The sequence below is a fragment of the Erythrolamprus reginae genome, chromosome 2, assembly GCF_031021105.1.
Source record: "Erythrolamprus reginae isolate rEryReg1 chromosome 2, rEryReg1.hap1, whole genome shotgun sequence".
Classification (NCBI taxonomy): Eukaryota; Metazoa; Chordata; class Lepidosauria; order Squamata; family Dipsadidae; genus Erythrolamprus; species Erythrolamprus reginae.
The window spans coordinates 325,662,587-325,679,283 of NC_091951.1; the positions used below are offsets into that span (position 1 = coordinate 325,662,587).

Sequence of the window (16,697 nt, forward strand, 5' to 3'; positions counted from 1 at the left end):
GATGACACTATGGAGTCCAGTAATGAGTTCCACGCTTTGACAACTCGGTTACTGAAGTCATATTTTTTACAGTCAGGTTTGGAGCGGTTAATATTAAGTTTAAATCTGTTGTGTGCTCTTGTGTTGTTGTGGTTGAAGCTGAAGTAGTCGCCGACAGGCAGGATATCTAGACATGCAATCCGTTGATGGTAAATTCTCACTTGAATCCCCAATCCATACGATTTTTTTTACAAAAAAGAATCATTACCTTGTTTAAAGAATAAATGTACACCTTGCCTTGTTCTTCTTTCTCAGTCCCCATGTACATAGGTGCTCCCACTAGAAGAAGGTCTGTATATGTATCCTTGTCGATATCAATTGTTGTAATAACACTTCCATAATATGATCCAATCTGTGGTTTTAAAAATAGCAACATGTTAATATATAACACCATTGGCATTAGGTAAGCCATAGGTCCTCAAACATCATGGTATCATGAGCCTGAAATTGATAAATAATTTTTTGCAATTTCCCCCATCATTGAATAAACTAATGATTTCATTTGGATTAACATTGTGCTGGAATTAAACAATCAAATTTAAACCACACCCCTTTTTTTCAATAGCAAGACTGAGATTACTTAGATTTTGCAGGGTAGGAGGGATTTTTTTTGGGGGGGGGTATGTGTAGATGCATACAGAGAGAAAAATCAACTTATTTCAGGTTGAGGAAATAAAACCTACAATTAGACAACAAAGAAAGAAAATTCTGAATTATGTAATCCTGTCTCACACTTTGCTAGGCAATATAATTGATAACTTTATATTGGTTTGCATATAATCTTTAATACTGGAAAATATATGAACATGAATTGGGAGTGGGAATGGGAAATAGATAAACTATGTAAGGCCCTTGCTTTGAGATTGAAAAATAAAATTGAGAACACTAAGAATTATTAAAGACATGAAATTATTCTGCTCCAGGGGATATAAAGATAAAGAAACTAAGTTGGGGGGAATGCCTCTGTTTTAGCACCCAAGCAAATGTTGGCTGTTACTAAAATCAGAATATTAAGAGAGCGATACAGAAGCATAATCCATAAATCACATAAGTGCAGTGCTTCAGTCTTTATAAACAGAAGAATACTGACACTGACATCCCCTAAACTCTGCTGAAAATGTTAACTGGCCTGGTAACAAAACATTTGGAAACCAACCCACAATCTTGGAGAACGAACCTTCACCCTAATTGTATTTAGTTGTGCATGCAAGTTTTACTATGCACTATGTGAAATTGCCTTAGTCTAGACATTTTTAATTACCTGTTCACCACTTAATTTTTGAAGTATTTCTATTTCAGTATCCTTCATTCTATATATAATAACTTGACCGGTGTGATTATAACGAGGTTGTCCTGCAATGTATAGCAGATCTCCAGGTACAGAAGCTGAATTGACTGTATAACCTAAGGAATCAGAGAATAAGCACTCATTATATATCCATAATGTTTAATAGCTAGATTTGCTTTACATGCATATATTTGTCTTAGCAAATTGCCTATGTGCCCAACCTTTTTTAAACCCTCATTCTAGCCTGCAAAATCTGAAAGTGATTTGTCAGAAAAAAATACTGATTCTTCTTTAGCAAAATGTTTCCTGTTTTTTGTACTTATCTGTAGAAATAGTTTCTACCAACTTATAAATAATAGGTATTTCTGGACTTCTCAAGGATATCTATTTCAGAATTTCTGTTATGCCAACTTTCTCTATTATGAGTATATGAATATCAGCTTCCAGTTTTCTTTCCAAGCTAGCTGGTGGATTCTGAGAGTTGAAATTAAATTGCACAAAGTTGTATTATCCACATTTTAATTATCTGACACAGAAGCTGATCCTAGAAATAGAATATAACTGACCAGACATCCCTGTTATATACATCTTATATACAAGATATATATAACTGACTAGATATCACTGTTTACAATATATTAGGTTTGCCTATTTGCCGATGACTCTAAAGTGTGCAATAGGGTTGATATTCCTGGAGGCGTCTGTAATATGGTGAATGATTTAGCTTTACTAGATAAATGGTCAAAGCAATGGAAACTGCAGTTTAATGTTCCCAAATGTAAAATAATGCACTTGGGGAAAAGGAATCCTCAATCTGGGTATTGTATTGGCAGTTCTGTGTTAGCAAAAACTTCAGAAGAGAAGGATTTAGGGGTAGTGATTTCTGACAGTCTCAAAATGGGTGAACAGTGCAGTCAGGCAGTAGGGAAAGCAAGTAGGATGCTTGGCTGCATAGCTAGAGGTATAACAAGCAGGAAGAGGGAGATTGTGATCCCCTTATATAGAGTGCTGGTGAGACCACATTTGGAATACTGTGTTCAGCTCTGGAGACCTCACCTACAAAAAGATATTGACAAAATTGAACGGGTCCAAAGACGGGCTACAAGAATGGTGGAAGGTCTTAAGCATAAAATGTATCAGGAAAGACTTAATGAACTCAATCTGTATAGTCTGGAGGACAGAAAGAAAAGGGGGGACATGATCGAAACATTTAAATGTTAAAGGGTTAAATAAGGTCCAGGAGGGAAGTGTTTTTAATAGGAAAGTGAACACAAAAACAAGGGGACACAATCTGAAGTTAGTTGGGGGAAAGATCAAAAGCAACATGAGAAAATATTATTTTACTGCAAGAGTAGTAGATCCTTGGAACAAACTTCCAGCAGACGTGGTTGATAAATTCCACAGTAACTGAATTTAAACATGCCTGGGATAAACATATATCCATCCTAAGATAAAATACAGAAAATAGTATAAGGGCAGACTAGATGGATCATGAGGTCTTTTTCTGCCGTCAGTCTTCTTTGTTTCTATGTTTCTATTAAAAAAATAGTACTGGCATTAATAGTGACTAATAACATCCCTGTTAATAAAGTACATGTTCTCAAACAGTTAGGGTCATTCCCTAGTTTATGTGAGTGGGGTGCTGAGAACCTGGTGAGTAAATATAATTTTCCAAAATCTGATCATAGGAACATTTACCTTCTCCCCATAATTTGTGGCTATCCACTCAAAAATAATTTGAGTTGTCTCTGTTCTCTGAAATAGCATCCCCTGGAATTGTATTGTTGTGTATGCTTTTGGTGTTCCCTAAGGCCATTCATTAATTGAACACACCAGTAAATTTCACATTTATGTTATTTAAGAACTCCTATTTTTTTGCTTTCAATTTGTGGGAACTTTTAAGACGTTATATCTAATTATTATTTGGGACAGGGAATTCGAAGGGTGACCTTGAAAGAATAAATAAAGAGAGCTGAAGTATTCCTTATATTCTGGGAAGAGAGAGAGAAAAAAAAGAAGGAGGGAGGGAGGAAGGGAAGGAGAGAGAGAGAAAGACAGACAGACAGACAGACAGAGATAGAGAATCCAAAGCCAATACATTAGAGGGGCTTGTTTTACAAAGAATTAATCTGGAAAGTGAACCTTTCTACAAACAAAGGAAGTCCATCTACTGGCACAGATTCCCTATAACATATCTAAAGATAATATGTTGGAGTGAAATGGCCAAAATTTTAAGGAGGCCTTGTGAATTTAATTTTTAAACATGATTTCCTAAATTTAATTTGTTTCATAAAAAATAAAAAGAAGAAAGAGTTTTCTAGAAGAAGCTCTTCCATTCTCTGAATCTAATCTATAATACAACCACCCTGGATTAAAACACTTTGGAGTGGCATAGATTTTTATAAAAGTAGGATAACCAGCATTCAATTTTGCTTACCTAAGTATGCTGCAAGACTTTCATTTCTTTCCAAAGAGCTATCATAAAATGCGTTACTTCTTGGTGTTAGAAAGTTACCGTCCTTTAACATGACAACCGTTCCATTCCAGTCATATGCCCCAACTGCTCCAAGCATGATCCAGTCCTTTACAAACATAGCAGAGAAATCGTTGCATTACTATATTCTTGGGGAGATTTATCCTGTGGAATAAACCAAAAAAGGGGACTATGCTGGGCAAACAGCTTCTGGGTGGACGACGTAGAGCAGGGTTGTCAAATTCAATTTCAATTGAGGGGAGTGAGGGGCGTGGTCAGGATGTGTGTGACTGGGGGTGTGGGCTTGGTCAGGATGGGTGTTGCCATAGTGGGCATTTTACACAAGCTCAAGATGTATTTTCCCCCCTTTGCACTCAAAACTGCTATTCCAGACAATGGGAGATTTACTTTCTGGCAGAAATAGTTCCCACTCCATAATCTAAAGCAGTGTTTCCCAACCTTGGCAACTTGAAGATATCTGGACTTCAACTCCCAGAATTCCCCAACCAGCATTCGTTGGCTGGGGAATTCTGGGAGTTGAAGTCCAAATATCTTCAAGTTTCCCTCCCAGATTGGGAAACACTGATCTAGAGATTAGAGGCATGTAGAATCCCCAGCCGCTGGGGGGCTTGACTCTTTTGCATAGGAGCAGAACATAAATAGTGATGGGCGAACCCAATGGTGTTCGGGTTTGGCAAGTTCGGACGAACTTTACGCAAAATTCGGCTGAACCTGAACCAAACCTGAACTCGAACCCGAATGGGGAATCCCTCCCAGGAAGAGATTCCGGGGGCGGAGCTTTGACGTCACCGGCAGGTTGCTAAGGACACCAAGGTGATCACTTCCTGGATTCCATGGAATCCCGGAAGTGATCAACTTGGCGTCCTTAGCAACCTGCTGGTGACATCAAAGCTCCGAATGCCGAACACAACCCTGAACTTTGCCCTAAGTTTGAAAAAAAATTGGGTTCATTTTCGGCATACCGAATACCGCAAATTCGCAGAATTGTGCGGGTTCAGTTTGCCCATCACTATAAATGAACTGACAATTTCTCCAGATGTCTCTAAAAACTGTCTGTTCAACAGTCTATCAATCTTTGTTACTACCTCTAACACAGCCCTAGAGGAGGACTTAATATTAGTAATAATTTACAAAAGTGATACACCACCCCATTCTCAATGGCCCCGGGTGGCTCACAGCAATCACAATTTTGGCCACCATGGGCCAGTACTTTGATATTTCCAGACCGGTCCCAGGGCTCAGATCCAGTGGTGGGTTCTACTTATCTGCATACCAGTGTGCTTTGCGCGCATCCTGCTCATTTGCCAAAATCTCATGTAATTAAAAATCTCACATAATTTAAAAAAGATGGTGCCACCTGCCAGATCAACGAAGATGGCATTGGAGTGGTCACATGCAAATTGTGCAACCTGGCGTCCCCTACCAGAAAGGAGCTCTGGGGCACACCCGTAGCAACCGACCACTGATCAGATCTTAAGCACTCCATGGGCTGGATTTGGGCCACAGGCCTTGCGTTTGACAACCCTGATGTAGGGCAATTTGCTCATGTAGCAATATTTGATATATAAGCATAACAAAACAGAAAAAAAGAAAGTTTGAATTCAGAATTGGTACATCAGCATGTATAATAGACCCCATTTCTTTTCTTTCTAATTGAACCTACTCACTTTACCTGAGAGTAATGGGCACTGAAGCCAACTTGCGACATTTCCATTTCAAAAGAAGCTGCCTTTTGATCATTGGTCGCTATAAAACAGGAAATATTAATTGTCTTAGCATAGTTGATTGAAAATGCTAAAAATGGCTGTAAAGAACTGGAAACATGAAAAGACTAAATTAAGGGTTAGGAATGTCCAGTCTGACCAATTAAATAAATACAGTGGTACCTCTACTTAAGAACTTAATTCGTTCTGTGACCAGAAAAGTTTGTAAGTATAAGCAATTTTTCCCATAGGAATCAATGCAAAAGCAAATAATGTGTGCAAACCCATTAGGAAAGAAATAAAAGATTGGAATTTGGGTGGGAGGAGGGGGAGGAAGACGAGGAGGAGGACAGTCATTGCCAAAGGAAGAAGGTGAGGTGAGGGGAATAGAAACAATCCAAAAATTTAAGGATTAAAAAAAAAAGAGGGACTGCCCAGAACGAAGGGAGTGTTTCTTTTCTCTGGGCGCTGGCAGAGATTTATTCCTTCTCCAAGCGCCCAGAGAAAGGGAAATGCTTCATTTGCTCTGGACTGCCAAAGCCTTCTTAAGCGCCACCGAAAGGCTCCTCTGGCGGCCCAGAAAAGCCCGAGATGGCCGGGATTAAAGGGGGAATGGCAGGAAACTGGCTGGGCCTTCGTGCCACTCTCAAATTTCCTGGGAAATTTTTTTCGGGCTCGGGTTCTTAAGTAGAAAATGGTCCTTAAGAAGAGGTAAAAAAAACCCTTGAACACCCAGTTCTTATCTAGAAAAGTTCCTAAGTAGAGGTGTTCTTAAGTAGAGGTACCACTGTATTTAGACAGGTCTCTGGAGAAATCAGTGTGCTATCCTGAGTCCATAGTTATTATAGAGATAGCTACGGTCACATCTAGTTTTGAGATCACAATTTTCCACATGCACACTAGCTACAGTAGATAAAACATTTATTTATTTATTTGATTTGATTTGATTTGATTTGATTTGATTTGATTTGATTTGATTTGATTTGATTTGATTTGATTTGATTTGATCTGATTTGATTTGAATGCCGCCCCTGTCCGAAGACTCGGGGCGGCTCACAACAGCAATAAAAAAACAATATAACAGTGGAACAAATCTAATATTAAAAACATATAAAACCCTATCATTATTTAAAAACCAATCAGCAACATTCATACCAAACATAAAACGAAGTATATATATATTAAAAAAGCCTGGGGGAAAAGTGTCTCAACTCCCCCATGCCTGGCGGTAATTAATTAATCAGAAATTCACACCCAACTTTTCAGTTGCTGCAATATGTAACAAGTTTTACCATCCTTGAAATTCTCCGAATTAACTTTGAAACATTTGTTTTATATGAAGTTCATTATAGTTTTAATCCATTTCTGCCTTTGGAAATTAAGACTCTCAAGGAGGAGAATTGTGCTTTGGTTCAACATTCCTTTGAACGAATTCCAGTTAAATTCTAATTACTGGAATGTGAAAAAATGCAGTGTGTGTAAAAATATCATATAATTATATCTCTAGGAGGACTAGCAGGGGGAAAGGCCATTTCTCAGAGAGCAAAAATACAGCAAAATGTGGAATCTTTGGTATGCAGGAAAAAGGAAAAGGCAGAACTTCCGTAGCAATTCACAGTGTATATTTAAAAGTTAGGGAGACATGTATGGAAATTCTCAGCCATTCAGGTCATGGTTGTCCCAAAGGTGCTTTGTCAAGCAGCAACTGGACTTTCTGGTTTTTCTAATGTTTTAACTATACAAATTACCATCCTATAATAAGACATTTCAGTTTTCATCTGTCCAGTAAGAGCTGAAGAAGCTTCTTGGATGAGAAGCAAAACATTTATTTATTTTATTTTATTTATTTGTCAAACAATGATAGGACGGTAATTTGTATAAATAAAACATTAGAAAAGTAATGATAAAAAGTAATGATAGAAGACAATAGAACAGTAGGACAGGGATGGTAAGCACAATGGTGCATTTATGTGCACCATTTTTCTTCAAAGAAAAACCAAAGTCCAGTTGCCTCTTGAACAAGCACCTTTGGGACAGTTATACCAATGCTTTAGTCTGGCAAGATTTGTATCAATAGGCAAATATAATTAATTAATTAATCAGAAGAAACTCCAGGTGTCATTCTTGGTTCCTTAGGTCTAACATTAATGTGGCCAGACTTTGTACTCCTAAGAAGAAGGAAAAACTTGAGAATAGCAGCAGATTGTAGGAAGCACCAAGTTCTTTGCAGCAGCTAGCGGACACATTGCTATGACATCATTAAAGTTGACACACAGATTGCAAATTTACAAGCGACTAATTAATTAATTTTTCTATGCCACCCAACTCCCTAGGGACTTAGGGAGGCTCACAAGAAAAATGAACACGAATCGGTATAAAAACATTTCTATTTAAAATAATTGCAGCCATCCATACATTCATGAGCAGACCTCACCCCGTGGTCAATGGCCCCAGGCCTGTCAGGTCTTTACCGCTTTCCAGAAGGCCAATAAGATGGGGGGGTGCGTATCTCAGGAGGTAGATGATTCCAGAGAGTTGGAGCAACAACAGAGAAGGCTCTCCCCCGTGGACCCACCAGGTGACACTGTTTAGCTGACGAAGACCAACCCTGCGGGATCTTATCGGTCTCTGGGTGGTGTAGGGTAGAAGGTGGTCTTGAAGATACCCTAGCCCTGAGTCATGTAGGGCTTTAAAGATAATAATCAACACTTTGAATTTTGACCGGAGACTGATAGGAAGCCAGTGCAGTTCACGAAGAATTGATGTAGTATGGGCAGTGATGGGCTGTACTTATCTTGTATGCCGGGACGCTTCTGGGTAGGTGGCAGGCGTGGGCAGGCAGGCAGTGGTTGCAGGCACGTGGGTGGGGGTTGGGCGTGCATGCCTGGCATGAGATTTGCTTCCTGTGTCTCCGCAGAAAACAAAATCTCACATGAGGATTATTATTATTATCATTTATTAGATTTGTATGCCGCCCCTCTTCGGAGACTCGGAGCGGTTTATAACAGGATGCATGCGACCATGAGATTTTGCTGGGGCTTTGCCACTTTTTTTGCTTCTGTGCATGCCGAAATCTCATGCTGGGTGTATGTGGTTTTTAAATAAGGGGTTTTAGATATTTTTAAATATTAGATTTGTTGTACATTGTTTTTTGTTATTGCTGTGAGCCACCCCAAGTCTGCAGAGCAGGGCGGCATACAAATCTAATAAATAATAATAATAATAATAATAATAATAATAATAATAATAATAATAATAATAGTAGTAGTGTGGGAAGAGGTCTCATGAGACTCATTTTAAACTGGGTTTGTATATCCCTCCCTGATTCTGTTTCAACTTTTCTAATCGAGCATCTTTTATCACGCAAACTGATACAATTCCCCCCAAAGTGTATGGGAACTTCCATGTCATTATTTCATACTGCTTAAAAAAAATCGTGCCAGAGTTTATTTAAACATGCATTTTTTTCCCTCTTCACACAGTACGGAAATTGCAAGGAAAACTGAGCCTACGTGTGCTTCTTTCCCTTTCGTGCATATATAACTTCCTTGGAATGTAGCCCATATTTATAAGCAAAAGAGTGATTACTTTTGCATAAAACAGAAGCAATACTGTACACATCTGCTAACTGAGATTAACTACAACACCGGAAGTCATTAGATACAAACGTGGTTTTCATAAAACCCGTACCATTTGAATAAGGTTCCTAACCTAATATTAGTAATAAAATGGCAATGCGTATATTTTTAATGAGTGAGTTTTATATTTATTGTCTTCCTGGCATACATGGTTGTGTTGTTCATAAGGAAGTTTAGTTTGATTATTCAGAAAAGATGGACATATAAAACGTGAAGTATACACAGATGTTTTCCTTGCTAGGGAATAGTAATCACTTACACATTACTTGGATTGCTGCCTAACATTTGAAAACATTAGTAGTGCATTAAGCACTGTGGAGAAGAACGGAAGCAATATCCTTGCTGCCAAGATAGTTTATAAATGAAGGACAGGATATGGATAGGGATTGTAAAGGATTAAGGACAACCAAATGTAGGAAATTGACTAATACGGAACATGTCACAATTTGAGTGACAGCAAATTCAGAATGTCGGGTGAAAAGATATCAGTTTAGTTTTGTAAAGTTATGATTCCAGACAAAGGGAGGGACAGAGGGAGGAAGTAAGGTAAGGTCCATCAGTTCTCATGTATGAATAGGTATGATTGGGGCATTTATGTTACATATTTTTTACTTGAATCTGAGATATAAATGGTATAGTTTGGCCCTAATTGTGACACAGAGCAGTATGGAAAGTGCATGGAAGGACATCATCCAGGTTCAGCTATCATCTGCTACAAAGTCCTTCCTGTCAACGACTACTTCAGCTTCAACCACAACAACACCCGAGCACACAACAGATACAAACTTAAAGTAAAGTGCTGCAAACTTGACTGCAGGAAATATGACTTTAGTAACTGGGTAGTTAATGCATGGAATTCACTACCTGATTCTTTAGTATCATCACCTAACCTCCAAAACTTTACCCTTAGACCAGTGTTTCCCAACCTTGGCAACTTGAAGATATTTGGACTTCAACTCCCAGAATTCCCCAGCCAGCAAAAGCTGGCTGGGGAATTCTGGGAGTTGAAGTCCAGATATCATCAAGTTGCCAAGGTTGGGAAACACTGCCTTAGACTATCCACTGTTGACCTCTCCCAATTCCTAAGAGGTCAGTAAGGGGCGTGCATAAGTGCACCAGCATGCCTTCCATCCCCTGTCCTAATGTTTCTCTCTTAGTAGTATCATATATGTAGACATTGTTATATCTTTGTATACTACCAATACGTACTTGACAAAATAAATAAATAAAATAAAATGCCACCATCTGAGAGGCAGGTGGTTCTCAATGAGAAGGCATGAGGACAGAGTTTAAGATGAAGGATTCATTCTTTCCTAGCATAGCACCCTTCCTGATTAGGACTGCAACTCCTATAATCTCCAAATGTGAATGAACCCTAGAGGATTTAATATCTGTGCTTCAGCCATACGGTGTACTATACACAGAGGACAAGAATGGGTTTCATAGCTGAAAGACAAGAACAGGCAACTAGTTCAAGATTTTAATTTGCAGACTCATCTACACAGATTTTAAAATCCTCTTCATTAATGAGAGTTGTCTTTCTTTTCTTTTTTTAAATATTTTTTTATTAAATTGCAAAGACAGACAAAACATACATTATGTGTAATATTTAGTGGAGCAACAATCGCTCCTCTCAAAGTAGAAGTCATCTTTATATTTATAATAAGTAAAAAAGTAAAAAAACCTAACTCTATCATTGTTTATAAAATACCTATATCAATTGTAAGATAATAAGTAAAAACACATTTAAAACATTTAAAAATATATAGAAATTTTAAGATTATATATCTTATATATATATATATTAAAATGAACTATGAAGAAGAAAAAAGAGAAATGGTAGAAGAGGAAAGAAAGAGTTTATCTTTATATTGTAAATAATCACTGTCTTTATATTGTAAATAATCACTGTCTAATACAATATAACTGCTAGGTACAGATATATTTAAAATAGTGTAAAAATAAGGTTATCTCTGTTTCTTTGTATCCCACCAGATATATACCTTTTGCCAAACCTCATAAAATTCTGATTCTTCTTGATTTTTTTTGAAAAATCGAGAGTTGTCTTTCTTAATTGACTGCTCCCTAGGTAGGATTACTTTAACCAGTGGTGGGCTGCTACCAGTTCGCTCTGGTTTGCGCAAACGGGTAGTGACTGGGGTGGGAGGCTCCGCCCACCCAAGTGGACATCATCAAAGTGGATCTGCGCACGTGCAGAAGTTCTGCACATGCCCCAAAGTGCTGCTTGCACAAGTTCACAGTTCTGAATGGTAGCGCTAGGAATTGCAATCCAGCACTGACCTCTCAAGGTCTTTCTCATGTAGCATCACCATTTCTATTGTCACACAGACCATCCCAGTGAAGAATCCATTTGTGAACTAGACAACTAGCATTGGCTCAATACTAGACACTACTTTCAGGCTGTAATTTTGGGAGAAAAGGAGAAGCTTTTTTTTTTCTTCTAACTTGCTAATTCTGCTCAGTGAGCAACTGCCGCAAATTAAAATTACCAACACAATGATACACTTCCCAGAACTTTCAGTAATAAAGTACTTCTACACTCCAATCTTAACTCCTCTAAACAATGGATTTTGAATTCGGATTATTCTATAAATTTTTATTTATTTATTTATTCATTTGTCCAATACACAAATACATAGGAAGAAAAATAGACATGTAGTAATATATATAAGAGTAAAGTGAACTTAGAGGAGAGGATATATGAAAGAAAGAAAATATATATGATAAGTGAGAGAAAGGAAAGACAATTGGACAGGGGACGAAAGGCACACCAGTGCACTTATGTACGCCCCTTACTGGCCTCTTGGAACTTGGAGAGTCTAAGGGAGAAATGTTGGGGGTTAGGGGTTGACACAATTGAGTCCGGTAATGAGTTCCACGCTTCGATAACTCGACTGTTGAAATCATATTTTTAACAGTCAAGTTTGGAGCGGTTCGTATTAAGTTTGAATCTGTTCCGTGCTCTTGTGTTGTTGTGGTTGAAGCTGAAGTAATCATTGACCGGGAGGACGTTGCAGCATATGATCTTGTGGGCAATACTCAAATTGTGTTTTAGGCACCGTAGTTCTAGGCTTTCTAGGCCCAGGATTGTTAGTCTATTGCACTAATGCAATAGTGCTAATGCAGCCATTATTATTTGCTTACAACAACAAACCCCTCCCAACAAAACAGAAATGGAGAAGAAAAAACCCAATACATACCTTCCAAGGCAAATATTCTTTCTCCAAGAGCTTCCACAATTGTAAGGAGAGCTACTTCATTTGAGACATTAAAGAAATGCTTTTCAGTTGGCTTGCTTGCAATGGATTTGATTTCCTCTATTAATTTCTCAGGGTTTCGATTCCCTCTGTTATAGGAGCCAAGAATCTGTTGCATGCAGAGGAAAAAAACCAGCAATTCTGTCAGAGACTTCAGTCTCTAGAATAAATGCAGTGGTTGACTAACAGCATTGATTGTAGTTTTCAAAAAATGTTTTCCAAAAATAATGCAACATGAAATAAAAGTAATAATACAGAGATTGCTCGGCATTCCACTATATATGCAGGAATTGGACCCAGTGATGGGCTACCAACATTTTTACTACTACACTGTGGGCGTGGTTTATGCATTTTGTTTCAATATCTTTCAGTGCAAATTGGGTGCTCTGGGGTGGAGCTCCATTTTCGCTACCCCACTGCGTTCCCACCCCCCGTCCAGGCAGTAGCACATCCCTGATTACCTACTATATAAAGTGTATGTACACACATGCACACAGAACTCTTCTAAAATTATACACATTCAACCTCATTTACTGCAATAGGAAAAACATACCCAGAGCCCAGAAGGGAATAAAAGACAAAAAAAAAAAATCAAAATTTTACTACTGTTAGTACAGGGTACATGGTTGTTAGGGATTGCTGTGAGCCGCCCCGAGTCCGCGGAGAGGGGCGGCATACAAATCTAAATAATAATAATAATAATAATAATAATAATAATAAGGTTAAGGCAGTGGTGTAAAGCTGAAGGTTTTGGTTATGTAAGTCATGATGTCAGTAGATGGTCTAATAGGGAGTTGTTTAAGAGGGATGGTTTGCATCCATCATACAGAGGTACCCAGGTGCTCGGTGAGGAATTCAGAGCTTTTTTGGACAGGCATTTAAACTAGGTAAAGGGGACAGAGATGTACCAGATGTGGAGGATTTCTGTCCCCGACCAATGAGGATACATCAGTTTCTGGAAGCTTATGAAAAGGGAGCTGAAAATAAAATAGATGTAGTTGTTGATGATAAGGGGCAAACTAATAATGAAAATAATGTTCTTCGGGTAATGTGCACGAATGCTCGAAGCTTGAGCAACAAGCTCTGTGAGTTAATGGCCATAATATCTAGAGATAATTTGGATCTGGTTGCCATAACTGAGACATGGTTTAAGGATTCCAATGAATGGGAAATATCCATACCAGGATATACACTGTATAGGAAGGATAGAATAGAGAGAAGGGGAGGTGGAGTAGCCATTTATGTTAAAGAAAGTCTAAAAACAATACTAATTCAAAATACATGTAAAGATCTGGAGACCCTCTGGATTTGCATGCAAAATAAAGACGGTTCTGTCATTAGAATTGGGGTGATCTATAGGCCTCCAGGGCAATCTGAGGAACATGACAACAAGATGGTGGATGAGATTACCCTAATGGCAGTAAAGGGAGATATTGTGGTTATGGGTGATTTCAACATGCCTGATGTTGACTGGAATATCCCCTGTCACTATTTCTGACAGTCTCAAAATGGCTGAGCAGTGTGGTCGGGCAGTAGGAAAGGCAAGTAGGATGCTTGGCTGCATAGCTAGAGGTATAACAAGCAGGAAGAGGGAGATTGTGATCCCCTTATATAGAGCGCTGGTGAGACCACATTTGGAGTACTGTGTTCAGTTCTGGAGACCTCACCTACAAAAAGATATTGACAAAATTGAACGGGTCCAAAGACGGGCTACAAGAATGGTGGAAGGTCTGAAGTATAAAACGTATCAGGAAAGACTTAATGAACTCAATCTGTATAGTCTGGAAGACAGAAGGAATAGGGGGGACATGATCGAAACATTTAAATATGTTAAAGGGTTAAATAGGGTTCAGGAGGGAAGTGTTTTTAACAGGAAACTGAACACAAGAACAAGGGGACACAATCTGAAGTTAGTTGGGGGAAAGATCAAAGGCAACATGAGAAAGTATTATTTTACTGAAAGAGTAGTAGATCCTTGGAACAAACTTCCAGCAGACGTGGTTGGTAAATCCACAGTAACCGAATTTAAACATGCCTGGGATAAACATATATCCATTGTAAGATAAAATACAGGAAATAGTAAAAGGGCAGACTAGATGGACCATGGGGTCTTTTTCTGCCGTCAGTCTTCTATGTTTCTATGTTTCTAATAATAATAATAATAATAATAATAATAATAATAATAATAATAATAATAATAATAATAATAATAATAGCCATTGTAAACTGCATATTGTACACTTGTACCAAACTTGTACTTAAAGGGTTAATGTGCACTTAAAGAGTTAACTTGTACTTGAAGAGTTAATATTCAAGGCTGTTTCATCACTTCCTCATTGAAGCTATAAAAGCTCATTATTCTGCTCAGTCATTTCCTTTTCACTTTGCCTGAGAGAGGGGAAATTGTGTTTACGCTTCGTGTGCGTATCTTCTTGTATAAACTCAGTGCTTATTATCTTCTTGTATTAGCTTCGTGCTTATTATCTATATTGTATTTTGCTTTGTGCTCTAATCTTGTAATTGCTCAGTGCTATTTGCTCAGTGCTATTTGCTTTGTAATTGCTCAGTGCTTATTATCCTGTATTTGCTTCGTGCTTATTCTGGATTGTTTCTATGTTTTGTTTATATGTAAATAATACTTACTTAACTAAGTCTGTGTCTTGGCTTTATCACACATCCACGCTCTGTTAAAATTCTCTGCTTGGTGATGTCAAATGTCTCATAGCCTACCAAGACATGCCAACAACTTCTGGTACTGTTTACCCAACCAAAATTTTGCTACCAGTACTGCGTACCTGACTGTACCCTAGGACCATAGGAGCCCACCATTGTATGGACCAAGCATGTATGAATATCTTTCCCACCATAAGAACAATCTAGGATGACCTTCCCTAACCTGCAATCTTTGTGTTAAGTTATAAGACTCAAAATTCTCCCCAAAGTAAGTATTAAATTTTTAGACTGGAAAGATTGAGATTCTAATTTACCCAGACCCATGGAAACACATAACATGACTATGGACAAGTTGCTTTCTCTTAGTCCGGCTTATATTAAAGAATTGCTGTTAATTGGGAAATAGGAGAATGTCCACTATATATTCAAGATACATACATACAGTGGTACCTCTACCTACAAATGACCTACCTACTTACGAACTTTTCTAGATAAGAACCGGGTGTTCAAGATTTTTTTGCCTCTTCTCAAGAACCATTTTCCACTTACAAACCCAAGCCTCCAAAACTGCAACAGGAAAAGCCTCCATGGGGCCTCTCTAGAAATATCCTGGGAGGAAACAGGGCCAGAAAAGGTGGGGAGAAGCCTCTGTGAGGCCTCTCTAGGAATCTCCTGGAAGGAAACAGGGCTGGAAAAGGTGGGGAGAAGCCTCCGTGGGGCCTCTCTAGGAATCTCCTTGGAGGAAACAGGGCCTCCACCCTCCCTGTGGTTTCCCCAATCGCACGCATTATTTGCTTTTACCTTGATTCCTATGGGAAAAATTACATCTTCTTACAAACTTTTCTACTTAAGAACCTGGTCACAGAATGAATTAATTTAGTAAGTAGAGGTACCACTGTATATGTATCTTGAGCTACTATAGAAAAAGTGGGATATATGGTACATCTAATTAAAAATACTTCTGTGAAACAATGATCTGGATGATCTTGCGGCAACAATTTTCAATTGTTTATCCTTAGCAGTCAAAGAAAAATGGAAGAACACACCATTAACATTAAAAATAGAATCAACATGTACTTTACAGAGAAACATGGACCCAATGAGTAATGAATAAAAATTAGCATATAGCTAATATTGAAAGAGTTCTAAGTTATCAAAAAAATAATCTTTCTTCAAGACAAATTAAAAGAAAGGGGAAGAATCATTTCTGGATATAAAGTGCAATTTTTCTACCAAACATCACTTACAGCAATAGAAAATCTCTGTATATTGTCTTTTTCACAATCATCAATCACTTTTTGTAATCGGTAATTGTCATGAGATTCTCCATCAGTCACAACTACCATAACTTTTTGTACCCCTTGGCGGGCCCCACGATTTTGTGTAAATGCTTCATTTCTAGAAAGAGAGGTGAAAACCTGTAAATCTGCAGTCTGTAGTCAAGGACAAAACATAAATATCAACATCAGTAGGAAAAATTTTAAAAATGGCATAGTGAATGACTCTATAGACCAGTGATGGTGAACCTATGGCACGCGTGCCACAGGTAGCACATGGAGCCAAATTGGATGGCATGTGAGGTCT

General features: G+C 38.2%; 1 protein-coding gene across 1 annotated transcript in view; it reads right to left on the bottom strand.

Annotated features, from left to right (window-relative positions):
- The window catches only part of ITGA1 (integrin subunit alpha 1), a 118,073-nt gene that overhangs the window by 47,053 nt on the left and 54,323 nt on the right, over nt 1-16,697 (bottom strand). The window contains exons 8-13 of the mRNA XM_070743361.1: nt 16,361-16,511; nt 12,384-12,549; nt 5,494-5,567; nt 3,765-3,909; nt 1,301-1,443; nt 248-391 (exon numbers count right to left, since the gene is read on the bottom strand). Of these exons, the coding sequence (XP_070599462.1) occupies nt 248-391; nt 1,301-1,443; nt 3,765-3,909; nt 5,494-5,567; nt 12,384-12,549; nt 16,361-16,511 (823 nt within the window). The remainder of the gene's footprint in view (nt 1-247; nt 392-1,300; nt 1,444-3,764; nt 3,910-5,493; nt 5,568-12,383; nt 12,550-16,360; nt 16,512-16,697) is intronic.